At 47.0% G+C, this 17,836-nt stretch overlaps 1 protein-coding gene across 2 annotated transcripts in view; it reads right to left on the reverse strand.

The window, feature by feature from the left end:
• WAC (WW domain containing adaptor with coiled-coil) overlaps nt 1–17,836 on the reverse strand; it is a 107,509-nt gene that overhangs the window by 38,593 nt on the left and 51,080 nt on the right. For both annotated transcript variants that reach the window (XM_039524997.1, XM_039524996.1), the window contains exons 5-7: nt 16,818–16,933; nt 16,613–16,725; nt 7,350–7,658 (exon numbers count right to left, since the gene is read on the reverse strand). In XM_039524997.1, coding sequence (XP_039380931.1) covers nt 7,350–7,658; nt 16,613–16,725; nt 16,818–16,933 — 538 coding nt within the window. The remainder of the gene's footprint in view (nt 1–7,349; nt 7,659–16,612; nt 16,726–16,817; nt 16,934–17,836) is intronic.

Genomic DNA, 17,836 nt, shown 5'->3' on the forward strand with positions numbered 1-17,836 from the left:
ATTTAAGATAGAATTGGAAATACAGAATATAAGCAGAATGATCAGTGAGAATGTTTTGCACAGTCTGAGTTTGCAAAAAGGTACAAGCAGGTCTTTAAGAAACATTTAGATGCTAAAATTGAAGTGGGTGGGAGTAACCTTGTACAGTTTTTGCTCACAGAGAACACTGCACACAAAACCTCTGTATACACACCAGTGCATCTTGTTTAGTAGAGGTGCTGATTTCCTCTTTAGTATCTTTTTCCCCTGAAAGCCTTCATTAACATATACATTTGGTTGCCTCTCTATTTTTCACGAGAAGTTTGGTTTTTTACAGTGAACCTTTGTTTCAGTTTTTACATACACTTAAAATTACTAAAAAAGAAATTTAGTGAAAAATTATCTGTATTTTCAGTTTCTTATTCTGCATATTTGATAAAATTTTTGTGTAAAGCTAAACAGTTTTCTTGACTGTCAGTTGCATTTCCTGTCTCAGACACTAGAAATTGCAATGCTTTATTTAAAAATGCTGGAAAACATCTGTGGAGGTAAGGGAAGGAATACAAGATTTGAGCCCTTCATTTAAAAAAAAACAAAAAAAAAACACCACACACACACACCCCTTACAAATAAAAGCCATTAAACAAAAGTCTGAGGGCATACTGTTTAAAGGCTACTCTGACTCTGAAAAAAACTGAAAATAATTATTTCAATAAATATACATTGTCAGCATCTCTAATTCCTCCAAAATTACTCTCCTGAAGTGTAATTCTGTTTCACAGTACTACATTCTTAGAATAATTCCTTACTAAGGCCTGGTCTACACTACAAAAGTCAGGTTCACATAAGCTGCCTTGCGTCGACCTCGTTATGCACGTGTCTACACTTAAATTTGTTTCCCATGGATAAGTGCCCCATTACAAACACATTGTAACACCACCTCTTTTGAGCAGCGTTGAGCCAAGGCTGATGTACTGAGGTTCATATGGCACAGGTGAAGACACTGTTACTTATGTCATCCCTAACAGTCCTCCAGCCGATGTCTCAATAAATGACAATGATTGTTCTGGTGTCAGTTGTGAACTACAATGCCCAGGGGTCACAGAAACCAGAAAGCCTCCCTGCCCTTTAAAGCCCCATAAATTTTTCAAATGCTTTTTCCTATTATCCAGCTTGGGAAGCACACCTAGCCGTTCTCCATTGTTGCGCATAACTGCCCAGCTGACCATGCTGGCTACATGCTGCAGATAAGTTCCAGCTTGGAGTCGATAGGAGATACTGGATATGGGGAGAAGAGGCTGTGTGAGCACAGTTACAGACCAGCTGTAGAAAGGTGAACATCTATAAACAGATAGCACAGTGGATACGGGAGTAAGGATATATCATGGACCAGCATCAGTGCCTCATGAAAGTGAAGGAACTGCATCAGACATATCAGAAGGCCAGGGAGGCCAATAGTTGATCCAATGCCAAGCTGCAGACCTGCTGCTTTTACGAAGAGCTACATGTCTTACCTGGCAGTGACTTCACTACCACTCCACACATCACTGTGGATACCTCCTTCACAGGCCCCTGCCATGAACATAAATGAGGAGGAGGAGAAGAGGTCCAGCTATGCCATAAACCATGACCTGTTTGAGACTCCACTTCAGTCCAGTTCAGCAGTCAAGCCTGGAAGAGCCTGATGCAGGGGAAGGAGCCTCAGGCACATGTATAAGAGGAGGTTATTTACCCATCACTGCAGGTTCTTCAAAATATGTGATCTCCATCTATAATTCACTGGGAGTTATGCATGCACACCATGCACCTGGAGTTGGAAAATTTTGAAAGTAGTATCCACTGGGCTGCGCATGGGCCCTCGTTCACCTCATGTTTCCATCCAAGGCAATAAAGGACAGGGCGGAAGGACCATATTTCCAGTTCTTCCTCTACCATGAATCTGACAGACCCGAAGCAGAGAGGAAGGAAGATGGGAAGTGGAATACAGGTAGGGACCACACATCTCAAAGAACCTCCAGTTACAGGTAAGTAACTTTCCCTTCTTTATTTTGAGTGATTGTCTCTACTGTATTCCACTGAGGGTGATTAATAAGTAGTGCCTAGGTTGAAGGAGGGAGCAATGAGGAGTATAGAAGAGTTGTGCAGAAAACCGCCATGCCAAAGGAGGCATCTGATGCTAAGTCCTGCACTAAGGCGTAGTGTGTTGCTAAGTTGTGCACAGAACTCCATGTGGCTGCTCTACATGTGTCTATGACAGGCACATCCGGAAGGGAGACTGTGCTGGTAGCCTGAGCTCTAGTGCAGTAAGCCCATCTCTCTCTGGTGGGGAGGAAGGCCCAACAGCTGATAGAGATTGACGCAGCCAGAAATCCTCCTGGAGCTGGCCTGTCCATAGTCTCTTGGCTACTGCAACCAACAGTCTAGGGGATTTCCTGATAGGTTTTGCTGGATGTCAAGGGAATGGAGTTGGTGTTCTTCTGCAGAGGTATGTGGTTTCGGGAAGAAAACAGGTAAGTGAATGGATTAGCTGAAGTGGGATACCACCTTTGGTAGAAATTTACGGTGTAGACATAAGGAGACCTTATTCTTGTGGAATCCTGTGAATGACAGATCTGCTATCATAGCTCCGACTTCACAGACTCTTCTTGCCAAAGTAATAGCAACCAGGAAGGTGACTAATGGAAAGGAGAGACATGGAGGAAGATGCCAGTGCCTCAAAGGGGGGTTTAACTGAAGCTAAGTACCAAATTCAAGACCCACTGAGGTCTGACCGTTTGGAGGGAAGGGAAGGTTCTGAGGCAGCCCTTCCAAAATCTAGTGGTTAGCAGATGTGTAAAATCAGAGCAACTCTTCACAAGTGGATGGAATGTGCTGATTGCCGTCAGGTGGACTGTCAAAGTGCTATGGGCAAGACCCAATGACTTTAGAGATACGTCGTCCAGGATTAGGGGAATTTCTGCCACTTCTGGTAGAACCCCTTTATGTTAGCCCAAGACGAAAAAATCTCCATTTAGCCCGGTAATATTGTCTAGTGTAGTCCTTCCCGCTGTTAGAGAGATGTCTTGTATAGATGAGGAACATGTCCATTCTAGAGTAGATGCCCATCCAAGTACTATGCTCTTAGGTGGAGTGGATATGGAGGGGGGTGCCACTGTACTGGGTCAGAAGATCAGGGACGTTCAGGATGGGAATTGGTGGACAGGACGTGTGCAGGAAACGGGAATCAGAATTGTCTGGGCCAGAAGGGGGGGGGGGGCGATAAGAATGACCATCGCCCTGTCTTTTCAGATTTTGTGGCACACTCGAGGCAGGAGCAGCAGTGGAGGAAAAACATAGTTGAGCTGGTCTGACCAAGAGAGTTGGACAGCATCGCCCCAAGTGTGATAACCAATGGCTCCCCAGAAGCAGTATGTGGTGCACTTGCTGTTGGTCTGAGAAGCAAACAGGTCTCTGGTTGGGGTCCGCCATTGTTCGAAGTTGTTGTGTAGCACTATCGTGAAGTTCCCCCTCGTGGTCGATCGCAAAGTCTCTTTTGAGTGAGTCCACAAGTACATTCAACATCCCTGAAAGATAGACTGTGGATAGGGTGATCTGATGTTTGATGCATCAGGTCCAGAGGTTCAACATTTCTGTGCACAGAGTGGAGGATCTTGCTCTTCCATGTCTCCCTTGTTCGTTGATATAGAAAACAGTGGTGATGTTGTCTGACATGATCAGGACATGGCGAGAGTGAGTGAGTTGGAAAAAGAATTTGCAATCCTTTTCATACTGTTCTAAGTTCCATAAGACTGAGGTGCATCCTGGATACTCAAGGTGTCCATGTCCCTTTTATCACGTCATCGATATGGGCTCCCCAGCCAACTAAAGACGCATTGGTAATGATAATTTTCTTTGGGGAGAAGGAAAGAAAGGGTACTTCCACACATACGTGTGGGTCCGTCTACCATACGAGGGACGACAGTATCCTGGCCAGAACGGTCAGCCTGAGGTGCACAGAGTGATGGTTCAATGAGTACATGGACTGGAGCCAAGCCTAAAGGCAGCGAAGGTCACATAGGTGCACAAAGCCATGTGAACAAGAAACAGGCAAGTCCTGCCTGGTACTTAAGGGTTGTTCCTGATAAGAGATATGACATTCATCTCCTGAAATTTGTCTGTGGGCATGTATGCTCATGCTGTGGTAGAATTTATGGTAGTCCCAATGAAGTCCAATGATTGCATGGGGTTGAGGATTGATTTCTCAATGTTGATGCTGACGGTGACTCCCAGTGAAGCAAGGAGGTTGAGGTTGATGCATGGGCTTCTTAGTGCGATTTGGCAGCCAAGAGCTAATCGCTGAGGTAGAGAAAAACAAAGAGACCATAACACCTGACGTAAGCTGCTACCACAGAAAATATTTTGGTGAAGACTCTGGTAGGTAATGGTAGCTATTCCAAAGTGAAGTACTTAGTATTGGAAATAATTGGCGCCCACTGTAAATCTGAGAAAACGTCTGGGCGGGGTAAATGTCAATGTGGAAGCAAGCATCCTGCATAACGAGAGCCATGAACATGTCTTTTTCTAGAGATGGAATTATCACTGCCAACGTAACCATGCAACACTTGAGTTTGTGAATGAAATGACAGAGGTGGCAGAGGTCAAGGATTGGTCTCCAACTGCCCTCCTTTTTGGGAATCAGGAAGTAAATTGAGTAGAATCCTATTCCTTGACAGTCTAGTGGGACGTATTCTACTGTTCTTCACTGTAATAAGGAGTCAACTTCTTGGATGAGAATATTGTCATGAGAGTGGTCCTGAAAGGGGTGGGGAGGAGGGTTTTGGAGAAGTTAGCATTACAAACTTGATCATATTGCTATGGTGGATGACATTCAGCTCCCATTTATCCATTATTGCACTCCAAGCATGGAAAAAGTGACCCCCAAAGGGAATGGAAGGGTCGCAAGGTGTTAGGCTGAGTGGTTGGTGGCTCTCAAGCTTGCATCAAAAATACCACTTGGTCTGAGGCTGGGTTTGAGACAAGAAAGCCTGTGAGATGGAGCCGGGAAACGAGATCTTCGAGTCTTTTGTCATTTATTTGGCAGTTCATAAGGTCTCTGATAAAACTGAGAAGACCTGTACCTTTGGGCGGATGACGGGCAGTAGAACTTCTGTTTCAGGGCAGAAGTGTATGTTCCCAACAAGTGGAAGGTAGTCCTGGAGTCTTTCATTGTATGTAAAGACTCATCTGTCTTTTGATTGAAAAGATGGGATTTGTCAAAGGTCCTCAGTGGTGTTCAGGACCTGCACAGGAAAACCAGAAGCATGAAGCCAGGACTCCCTACACATCATGATAGCTGTAGCCATGGCCTTGCAGCAGGTATCAACTGCATCTACTTGGACTGGAGAACAGTTCTGGCTAGAAGTTTCCCTTCCTTGATGAAGGCCTAGAAATGGGCACAATCTCATTGTGGCAGGGTACTGGCCAATTCCTCCAACTTAGTGTAATTCAGGAAGTCATACTTAGCCAGGAGAGCTTGATAATTTGGCTATCCTGAACTATAAACTGGAGGAAGGTAAGACTTTCCTCCCCAGAAGATCAAGATGCTTCCCTTTCTTTTCTGCAGGAGTAGCTTGAAGGTGTTGCTGTTTAGACAGGCTACTGCAGAGTTGTGCAGAGAACCAATTAATTTGGATCAGGTTGGGAGAACATGAATTCTGATCCTTTGGTCAGGACATAATATCATTTCTCTGATCTTTAGGAGTGGCGGTACACATGACAGGGGTATGCCATACCATACATTTCTCGCTGGCTCCAATATGGCATCATTCATTAAGATAGATATTCTCACCAATGTCAACGTGTGAAGGATATCCAGAAGCATATACTGCGAGTCTTGAATCTCCTCCAGTGGGATAGTTGTTCCCCAGAAACTCTCCTTAGAAGCGGCTGGAATTGTCTGAAGTCATCTGGTGGAGAGGTAGATGACAATTACATCCTCATCTGGTGAGGAGGATGGGAATCTAGCCAACCCGGGCAGAACCATCGGGACTCCGTACAAGATTCTTCCTCCACTACTGGTTCTGCAAACCTGCTTGATGGATCCCTTGGAGGGAAGTAGTAACTCTCATGGATTGGGCGGGCTACAAAGGAGGATGCTGTGGCCAAGGCCCCCCAAGATGGCCAGTCAGCCAGATCCACAGGAGATTGTGGAGTTCCCCATGGCATGGGGTAACAGTGGCTCTGGGGAAGATGGAGTAGTTGTTCCCATGGATGTGCAGGTCTGCGTGATGGTGTGTGATGGTGCATAGGAACAATACAAGTAGTCCCAGTGAGTATGCACAGCTCAGACATAAGGAGTCGAGCATGCACGCATACAAGCAATACACTAGCTATGGTGGCTTTATGCAGCAGGAACTTCGTTCCCCAAACAGTCAGTTGTATAGACACAGCCTATGCTGACCTGAAGTACCTCATGGTCACTTGTTCCAAGCACCCCTATTCTAACGTTCTCACTCAGTTCCTCCTCTCTATGAAAGTCAATTTAATTATTCATAACATTCAAAAATCCAATATGAACAGTGTCAAGCATAATGGGGTCCTTATCTCTGCCTAGTGCCTCTAGATGTTTCAGGAACAAACAGTTAACCTTTAGGCATTTTAAGACTGATAAATTAATATATTATAAAGACAGTTAACAAAATTGAAGAATATCACCCATTTCTTCACGATCAAACTTCTTATATATAGAAGAGCGTAACTGATCAGTTGATTTCCATAAATGTACCAGTCATATTCCCCTGTAGCACTATCAGGAAACTTAAGCAGTCGGTCACTTAGGGTTAGGGTTAATCCTAACCCTAACCCAACAAGATACTTTTGATAGAAAACACATGGGTCCAAGATGGCTTTGAAACATTAATACTACATAATCCTACAGATATGCTGACAACTGGAGTAACTGCAAAGTTCCAAAATAACATAAAAAGGATTTTAGGCACCCTTTTAGTGAAGATCAATTGAAATATAGTTTGCAGTATATGCATGTAAATGGCAAACCTATAAGTGTCAATGTTTTTCTGAAAGATCACTCTAGTTCAGGTGAGAATTAATTCAGGGAAGTCCTATGCCTGTGTTATAAAGGAGGTCAGACTAGATGATCACAATGGTCTCTTCTGCTTTATCATCTAATTCAAAGTTCTGTCAGATCAGCAGATTATGACAAACATGGTTTAATATGAAACTGACAATCTGAATCACAAAAATCATGACTGAATCAAGCATAGGAAACAGGAAAAACCATGTTTAAATTCTAGAAGTCAGACTTTCTAACCAACAACTCAAATTCAATTAGAAACATTGAGCAGTATTAAAAACCGTTTTAGTTGACATACCTTTTCTATCTGTTTTCTGAGAAGGGATGGACGATGTGGGTGTAGGCAGTTTTGATAAAGTAGATGCTCCATTAGCATCAAAAGATTTCTTTGGCTGGTGATCAGATTGTAGAGAAAATGGAGTAGGAGGAACAGTGCTTGGGGTAGCAGTTGGATGAACCACTGGTTTGATGGGATGTTGTACTGGAGTAGAACTACTGTGAGTCTCTGCTCTTGGCAGTCTGTAGTCTCTGTCATTGTGTCTGCTTGTCTGAGACAAAATATTTTGAGGAAGTATACTACTGGCATCGCTGGAATGCTTGTCTTCCACTGTTGCAGGGATCACAAAGAATGATGCAATAAGAAAAAAAAAATTGTTAGAAACTTCATTAACACTGCAAGGATTATGACTAATTCAGTAGCATGCTAATGTTTAAAGTTGATTAGGCTTTCATTATTATTATTTTTTTTTTTTAAATCTCAACTGCCAACGCAATAGCTACTAGCAGCTCACTATTGGCAAACAAGACAATCTGATTTTACTCACTGACAACATGCACCTTCTCAAACACTATTAGACCTTTGCCCAATTTAAAATTCCAAAAGTAATCTTAAGGACAAACTATTTTGTAGAGAGTTTTCTAGTTTCTAAAGGTAATTTTTAAAGATTCCATTAACACACCAACCAAAATAAAATATTTGCATATGCTATATTTAATCGGAGAGACTAAATTACAGCAGACCTCTCAGTGCAAAATTTTCATGTTTTATGAATTTCTCTTCTATACACCATGTTTGTTTCCTGTTTGATTTTTTTTTTAATACATCCAATTTTGAATTCTTGTTTTTAAAAGATAAAAAATGGACTGAAATTCAACTTCAAGCCACTTTTGAATAGCAGGATATAAAACAGTTTAACATATATGAACTTCTTAATTTGCATGCTGTCACATAACAGTGACTTTAATGTGTTATATTGGAGCATGATAAGCATGCACAGAATGCTTCATCCTTCCTGATTGCTAGTTTCTCATCTGTCATGCAACCTTACCACTGGCAATGATGCAAATTGACATGAAATTCACAAAAGCAAATATTTATTGCAGTTAGGACTGTCAAATGATTTTTTAAAATGATCACAATCTCAGTCTTAATCGTACTGCTATAAATAGAATAGCATTTATTTAAATATTTTTGGATGTTTTTCTACATTTTCAAATATATTGATTTCAGTTACAACACAGAATACAAAGTGTACAGCGCTCACTTTATATTATTTTTATTACAAATATTTGCACTGTAAAAAAAAGCTAAAAAAAGACGGTTACTCACCGTTGTAACTGTTGTTCTTCGAGATGTGTTGCTCCTATCCATTCCAGTTAGGTGTGCGCGCCGCACGTGCACGGCTCTTCGGAAGATTTTTACCCTAGCAACTCCAGCGGGCCAGCTGGGCGCCCCCTGGAGTGGCGCAGCTATAGCGCTAGATATATACCCCAGCCGGCCCATCCGCTCCTCAGTTCCTTCTTGCCGTCTACTCCGACAGTGGGGAAGGAGGGCGGGTCTGGAATGGATAGGAGCAACACATCTCGGTGAGTAACCGTCTTTTCTTCTTCGAGTGATTGCTCCTATGCATTCCAGTTAGGTGATTCCCAAGCCTTATCTAGGCGGTGGGGTCGGAGTGAGACGTGGCAGAGTGTAAGACTGCTGAGCCGAAGGCTGCATCATCTCGAGATTGTTGCACCAACGCGTAGTGGGAAGCGAAGGTGTGGACGGAAGACCAGGTGGCCGCTCTACAGATGTCCTGGATGGGAACATGTGCCAGGAAGGCGGCAGACGAGGCTTGCGCTCTCGTAGAGTGAGCGGTGAGGCGGCTAGCTGGCACTCGAGCAAGCTCGTAACATGTCCGGATACACGATGTTACCCAGGAGGAAATCCTCTGAGAGGAGACCGGCTTGCCTTTCATGCGATCAGCAACCGCTACGAATAGTTGGGGCGAACGCCGGAAGGGCTTCGTCCGCTCTATGTAAAATGCGAGGGCCCTGCGGACGTCCAGGGTGTGAAGCTGTTGTTCACGACTTGAGGCGTGCGGCTTCGGGGAAAAAAACGGGAGGAAAATGTCCTGGTTTAAATGGAAGGCCGACACCACCTTAGGGAGGAAGGCCGGGTGTGGTCGAAGCTGCACCTTGTCTCCATGGAAGATGGTATACGGCGGACCAGCCGTTAGGGCACGAAGCTCGGAAACTCGTCGCGCTGAAGTTATAGTGACGAGGAAAGCCGTTTTCCATGATAGATAGAGCAGGGAACACGTGGCCAAGGGCTCGAAGGGGGCTCCCATGAGCCTGGCTAGAACTAGGTTCAGATCCCAGGACGGGGTCGGGCGTCGTACTGGCAGGAACAAGCGATCTAGGCCCTTAAGGAAGCGGGAAACCATCAGATCCGAAAAGATGGACCGGTGACCTACGGGCGGCCGAAAGGCGGAAATGGCCGCTAGGTATACTTTCAAAGACGAGACCACGAGACATTGCTCCTTAAGGGACCAGAGGTAGTCCAGGATCGTTGGAATAGGGACAACGAACGGCTTAAGGTCTCTCTGATCGCACCAGAGTGCGAAACGCTTCCATTTCGCGAGGTAGGTTGAGCGAGTGGAAGGCTTCCTGCTTTCCAGCAGGACTTGCTGCACCGCCGCCGAACAGTCACGCTCCGCGTGGGTCAACCACGTAGGTACCAAGCTGTAAGATGGAGGGACTGTAGGTCTGGGTGGCGGAGCCTGCCGAAGTCCTGAGTTATCAGGTCCAGCCATAACGGAAGGGGAATGGGATCCCGTACGGAGAGCTCGAGCAGCAGAGTGTACCAGTGCTGTCTCAGCCAGGCCGGAGCGACGAGTATGAGGTGGGCCCTGTCCCTCCAAAGCTTGAGTAGGACCCGATGTACGAGTGGGAACGGAGGGAAGGCATAGAGGAGGAGCAGAGGAATGCGTCCGACAGGGAGCCTCGGGAACGACCCTGGTAAGAACAGAACTGGTGGCACTTCCTGTTCTCTTTGGAGGCAAACAGGTCTATCTGGGGAAACCCCCACCTTCGGAAAATTGTGTGCACCACATCTGGACGAAGGGACCACTCGTGGGAGAGGAACGACCTGATGAGACGGTCGGCCAGCGTGTTCTGCACTCCTGGAAGAAAGGACGCTACCAGGTGAATCGAGTGGGTTATGCAGAAGTCCCACAGGAGCATCGCTTCCGTGCAAAGCAGGGAGGAGCGGGCCCCGCCCTGCTTGTTGACATAAAACATTGCCGTCGTGTTGTCCATAAACACCGCCACACAGCGCCCTTGAAGATGGGCATGGAAAGCTTGACACGCGAGGCGGATCGCCCGCAGCTCCCTGACATTAATATGTAGGGAGAGCTCTCGGGGCGATGAGAGACCCTGAGTGTGTAGGTCGCCGAGGTGTGCCCCCCACCCCAACTCCGAGGCATCCGTGGTCAGGGTGACGAACGGGCAAGGAGGGCGGAATGGGACTCCGGCACACACAACCTCTGGGTCCAGCCACCAGTTGAGTGAAGCGAGGGTCGGTTTCGTGACTGTGACTACCATGTCTATGGGGTTGCGGTGCGGCCGGTACACCGACACAAGCCAAGTTTGAAACGGGCGAAGGCACAGCCTCGCGTACGTAGTCACAAACGTGCACGACGCCATGTGGCCCAGGAGGCGGAGGCAGGATCGCACCGTTGTTGTGGGAAAGGACTGTAGGTCCCGGACGAAGGAGACCATCGCCTGGTGCCGAGGGAGGCAGGCCCTGGCCAAATTGGAATCCAGGACCGCTCCGATAAATTCCACGCTCTGTGATGGAGCTAAAGTGGACTTCTCGGCCTTTATCATAAGTCCTAGGCGCTGAAACAGGGCTAGGATCGTGGTCATTTGACTTGCTACCAGTTGGCGGGATGGTCCGCGGACCAGCCAGTCGTCGAGATACGGGTACACATGTATACGACGACGGCGGAGGGCTGCGGCAACCACTGCCATGCACTTGGTGAAGACTCTCGGCGCGGTGGAGAGGCCGAAGGGTAGCACCGCAAACTGGTAGTGCATACTGTTGACGACGAAACGCAGGTAGCGTCGATGAGGAGGGGAAATTGCGATATGGAAATACGCGTCCTTCATGTCGAGGGCGGCAAACCAGTCTCCCGGATCCAGGGAGGGAATGATGGTCCCCAGGGTTACCATGCGAAACTTGAGCTTGAGCAGGTATCTATTGAGCTCTCGGAGGTCTAGTATAGGTCGTAGACCTCCTTTCGCTTTGGGGATTAGGAAATATCGGGAATAGAATCCCCGGCCTCGCATGTCACTCGGCACCTCCTCTATGGCACCTAAACTCAGCAAAGTCTCGACCTCTTGCGAGAGGAATTGCTCGTGAGAGGGGTCCCTGAAGAGGAACGGTGAGGGTGGGTGGGAGGGAGGGGGCGAAACAAACTGAAGGCGGTAACCAGACTCTACCGTGCGCAGTACCCAGTTGTCTGTTGTTATCTGGGACCACACCGGGAAGAAGTGGGAAAGACGGTTGAAAAATAACGGGGAAGGATCCGGTGAAGAGACTGATGGGCCGTCCTCGGGCGTCCCATCAAAAGGTAGACTTAGGCCCCTGAGGGGCTTTGGAGGGCGCTTGGGACTGATTTCCCCGGTTGCCCGACGGTCTCCGGCGGTTCACCCTGCCTCTGTGCGGATTGTCAGGGCGCGGCCTGGTCTGATTAAACCACCGGTACGGCTGCTGCCGGAAGGACCTCCGCTGGGTAGCTGGAGTATGCACGCCCAGGGTGCGGATGGCGACTCGGCCATCTTTAAGAGTCTGAATTCTGGAGTCTGTTTTCTCTGAGAAGAGGCCCTTGGTATTGAAGGGCAGGTCCTGTAGAGTGTGCTGGACCTCGGGCGGCAAGGTGGAAGACTGCAGCCAGGAGATTCTTCTCATGGTCACTCCCGATGCCAAAGTTCTGGCTCCGGAATCTGCGGAGTCCAGTGAGGCCTGGAGGGAGGACCGGGAGGCTTTCTTGCCCTCCTCAAGAAGGGCTGAGAATTCCGGTCTGGAGGCTGCTGGGATCAGCTCCGTAAATTTAGAAAGGGACACGAAGGCGTCGTAGGTGTAGCGACCAAGGAGAGCCAGCTGATTGGCAATCCGTAGCTGGAGGCCACCGGCCGAATAGACCTTCTGGCCCAACAGGTCCATCCTCCGCGCGTCCTTGGACTTTAGCGCCGGAGCTGGTTGCCCATGTCTTTCCTGGTCATTCACGGACTGTACTACGAGGGAGTTCGGAGTTGGGTGCGTGAAAAGATACTCGTACCCGCTGGGGGGAACCGAGTATTTTCTTTCCACCCCTCGAGCGGTGGGAGGGATGGACGCCGGCGACTGCCAGATCATAGTGGCATTCTTTTGGATGGTCCGAATAAAGGGCAGGGCCACCTGCAGCGGGGCCTCAGCTCCAAGCACCCTGGTCACCGGATCCTCGTCTTCAGCGACCTCTTCGACCGGGAGGTCAATGGCCTGTGCCACCCGTCGAAGCAGGTCCTGGTGGGCCCGCAAGTCAATCGGTGGGGGGTCCGATGTTGACGCCCCCGCCACCGCCTCATCCGGCGAGGAAGACGAGGATAGGCCCTGGACCATAGCTTCCATAGGTGGTTCGTCCATGGGGTGGGAAGCCTCCGCATCTACGGGATGCTCTGCCGCTACAGGTGGCGGTGAAGCCTCAACCAGCGGTGATGGAGGAGACCTGCTGACCGTGGCTTCCGGCACGCTGTGGTCGGCGGTCCTGGGTCGCTGAAGGGAGGGGACCCCTTGAGCCTCGTGATAGGCCCAGGGGGTCCAGAAGCCCCACTGTTGTGGACTGTGGTCCTGTCCGTGGGGATCGGCCCGGAGATCACCACCGCTGCCCGCTTGAGAGGCGACCGAAGGTTGGCGGGAAGGCCACGGGGGGGCAGAGGCGCTCAGGGACTGCACCGTCGATGCCGCCGGTCTGTCCCTGGACAGTGCCGGGGATCGGTGCCGGTCGTCGCGGTGCCGGGAGCGAGAGCGGGACCATCGACCGTGCGGGTACCGGGAGGTCGACCGCGATCTCAACCGACGTCGGCGGGAGTGGCTGCGTGATGACCGGTACCGGGATCCGGACCTTCTTCGGTACCGACGGTCGGGTGACCGGGACCGGGATCGTCTCCGGGAGCGTGACCGGTACCGCGATGTGGAGTGGTACCGGGACTGCAACCGGCGCCGAGATGGAGAACTATACCGGGATGCTGACCAGTGCCGGGATCTGGATCGGCGTGAAGGCGATCATCTCTGGGATCGGGATCGTGACCTGGAACGCCTTCTATCCCGTCTGTCAGGGGAAGGTGGCCTCATGATGGCCGGTTTGTCCACTGACTGCACAGCCCGCACCGGCGGTGCTGGGGGCTCGATGCCTCTGTGAGCTCTATGAGCTCTCTCGCCGTCGAGAAAGTCTCGGGCGTCGACGGGAGAGGCAGCTTGACCACGGTTTGCACCGGGGAGCATGGAGGTACCAGACTCAACGGCCCTCTCGGAGCCGGAGTCAACAGTACCGCGCATGGTCTATGCGCTGCCGTAGCCGGTGCCGAGGGGGCCGGCGCTGGCAGCTGGACGAGCGGTCCCGACGCAAGTGTCTTGATAGACTTCTGCTGCGGCTTGCGTTTCCCCGATGGCGAGAGGGAATGGTGCCGAGGTGTCGGTGCCGGCTGCTTCTTTTTAAGAGTCCCGGTACCGGACCGGTCGGGAACCACTGGGGTGCTCCGCGCCGAAGACGACTGCAGAGCTGATGGTGTCGGCACCACAGGGGTAAGCGCCGACTCCATTAAGAGCTGCTTCAATCTAATGTCCCGCTCTTTCTTCGTTCTTGGTTTGAACGATTTGCAAATTGGGCACTTATCTGCGCGATGGGCCTCTCCTAAGCAGCGCAGGCAGGAGTCGTGAGGGTCCCCAATCGGCATGTGCCGCTGGCAAGCCGCACAGGGCTTAAACCCCGGTGCCTTGGGCATAAGCCCGCACCGGTTCGGGAAAAGAGGGGTTAAGCCCCCCTAATTCCCCTTAATCTACTTTAACTAACTTAACTAACTATTTTAACTAACTATATACACTAAATACAACGAAAACCAGAGATAAGCTAGGGATGTGGAGGTCAAAGGAGCACTGCACTGTTCCAACGGCTGTCACGGGCGGGAAGAAGGAACTGAGGAGCGGACGGGCCGGCTGGGGTATATATCTAGCGCTATAGCAGCGCCACTCCAGGGGGCGCCCAGCCGGCCCGCCGGAGTTGCTAGGGTAAAAATCTTCCGAAGAGCCGTGCACGCGCAGCGCGCACACCTAACTGGAATGCATAGGAGCAATCACTCGAAGAAGAAATGGTATTTCAATTCACCTCGTACAAGTACTGTAGTGCCATCCCAATGTGAAAGTGCAATTTACAAATGCAGAATTATTTTTTACATAACTGCATTGAAAAATAAAACAATGTAAAACTTTAGAGCCTAGAAGTGCACTCAGTCCTATTGCTTGTTCAGCCAATCACTAAGACAAACAAGTTTGTTTACATTTACAGGAGATAACGCTGTCCACTTCTTATTTACAACGTCACCTGAAATTGAGAACAGGCATTCACATGGCACTGTTGTAGCCGGCACTGCAAGGTATTTACATGCTAGATGTGCTAAACATTTGTATGCCCCTTCATGCTTCGACCACCACTCCAGGGGACATGCTTCCATACTGATGACAGCTTCTGCTCCATAATGATCCAAAGCAAATTCATCTTCATCATCATGAGTCAGATGCCATCAACAGAAGGTTGATTTTCTTTTATGGTGGTTTGGGTTCTATATTTTCCAATTGAAGTGTTGCTCTTTTAAGACTTTTGGCAGCATGTTCCACACCCCGTCCCTCTCAGATTTTGGAAGACACTTCAGATTCTTAAACCTTGGGCTGAGTGCTGTAGCCATCTTTAGAAAACTCATATTGGTACCTTCTTTGAGTTTTGTCAGATCCGCAATGAAAATGTTCTTAAATTGAACAATGTATGCCAGATCGTCACCTGAGACTGCCATATCACGAAATATATGGCAAAATGCAGGTAAAACCATGGAGCAGGAGACATTCTCCAAAAGAGTTCTGTTACACATTTAATTATTGCTTTTTGTTTTGTTTTTAAACAAGCGTCATCACCATGGAAGCATGCACTCTGGAATGGTGAGTCAAGCACGAAGGGGCATGCAAATATTTAGCATATCTGGCACATAAATACCTTGCAACGCCAGCTACGAAAGTGCAATAGGAACACCTGTTTTCACTTTCTGGTTACATTGTAAATAAGAAGTGGGCAGCATTATCGCCCGTAAAGGTAAACAAACTTGTTTGTCTTAGCAATTGGCTGAACAAGAAGTAGGACTGAGTGAACTTGTAGGCTCTAAAGTTTTACATTGTTTTGTTTCTGACAGCAGTTATTTAACAAAAAAAAAAATCTATATTTGTAAGTTGCACTTTCACGGTAAAGAGATTGCACTACAGTACTTGTATGAGGTGAACTGAAAAATACTAATTATTTTCTTTTTTAGAATGCAAATATTTGTAATAAAAAACAATATAAAGTGAGCATTATACACCTTGTTTTTTATGTTGTAATTGAAATCAATAAGTTTGAAAATATAGAAAAACACCCAGAAATATATGTAATTTAAATTTAATCTATTCTTCTTGTAATGTGCATTTTCTTTATCTAGTGTGGCACCTGTTAAAACAGAATATATTTTCTCCAAAATATTAGTATACTGCTCACCTGCAATTTAAGAAGAAACAGTGATAATAGTCAGGCCCTTTTAAGCCTCTTGTACCTTAAGTACTGAAGAAAAAATACTGGGAGAAGACTATCACAGCAGCTACAGAAAAAGATTATGTCATCAAGCTGAAGGACAAATGCTACACATATAGTAAGTGATTGATAATTACAAAAAAGGAATACTAACACAGAACATTGATATAACTGAATGTTCTAGTTGGATAGGCTCAAAGCTACTCTGAGACAACATCGGTGGGCAAGGACATTTGGAGAAGTTGTCTGTAGTTGCAATAGATTTTAGGGAAAAAATGAGCTAGGCCACCTTCACTCACTGCCACAAAAAGCACATGCTTGAGAAGAGGGATTTCTTTTTTAGTTTGGCAAAGAAAAATACTGAGAGGAAGTATGCAACTAATACAAACCAAGAGCATTCAATTGTCAAAAAACAAAAACAAAAACATACTTCCACTGGCGAACCCACTGGCAGCTGTTGCCTGCATCACCTCTCTTCTGTAGTCCCTATCTTTTGGGAAACTGTTAACTGATATTTTGCTTGCTTCTTTTTGTCTCTGCTCTCTGCAAAAAATACAAATAAAGTAAGAACTCAAATCAAGTACAATGTTTTCTAGATTATATACTCTGATTAAAAAATAAAAGCATATCTATACCTTTCAAGCCACTCTTTTGGTTTTTCCCATTGTGAAACTTCTGTTCGGCAGTTATAGTAGTATTTTTTGCCAGAAGAGCTGATGTGCTCAGACCAGTCATCCGCAGACTCGTAGGACTTTGAAAATATGAACAACAATGTTGGAGAAATGACTACTTGACAGTTTTTAAATAAGTTATATAGATTCTACTATAGTCAAAGTTGCAAGATGTGCAGACTTTTTCCTTCACATCCACTTTGAAACACTACCACTGTACTTTAGGGACAATGTAATGTCCCTCCCCTATCACCTCCCACAACAGTACTGCTTTCCAGCTGCTTCAAACAATTCACAGGTTCTCCTATCATCTTACCAACCTGACTAAATTATAGCAAATTGAGATCTGGTGCTACGTTCAATGGATCACTGTAACATCACTACTGTCTACATGAAAGTCTTCAGTATGCTAATGATTTTGGATCTTATATTTCTGCAATTGAAGAACCTCCTCAGAATGTCCAGATGATGTAAATAAAAAAATATTTAACCTTTTTGTTATATTTTAGAAAATAATATTTGGAGGATTATCTCTGTTTTTCCCCCATACTCCAGAACAATTTTTAACATCAACCAGCGTAATCACAGCAATTTTTGGTAACAGAGTGCTTGAAGCACAGCAAGTGGTGTGTGCTAGCCAGTAAGCAATAAGGCTCAAAAGCCTATTACTGCTTCCCATAAGGTTCCAAAAAAATAAAAAGCCTGGGGAGTTAGGTAAGTCTACTACCATGGAACCAAGATATCGGAGAAAGATTCTTGCCAATGATATATTTAGGGAAAGTACTTTTCTCAATTGCTATATGTCTTTTCAATTAAAGCTGTCAAAGGCAAGACAGGCACATCTGGAAACCCTAATCACAATTAGTTATACTGAAACCATCTAACAACGTATAACCTCTGCCAAATGTAATTTGTAATGCTGTTCCCTCCATTTTTAGTACACCTCTACCCCGATATAACGCTGTCCTCAGGAGCCAAAAAAT

This window comes from Mauremys reevesii, linkage group 2 (genome assembly GCF_016161935.1).
Source record: "Mauremys reevesii isolate NIE-2019 linkage group 2, ASM1616193v1, whole genome shotgun sequence".
In the NCBI taxonomy this organism is placed as follows: domain Eukaryota; kingdom Metazoa; phylum Chordata; order Testudines; family Geoemydidae; genus Mauremys; species Mauremys reevesii.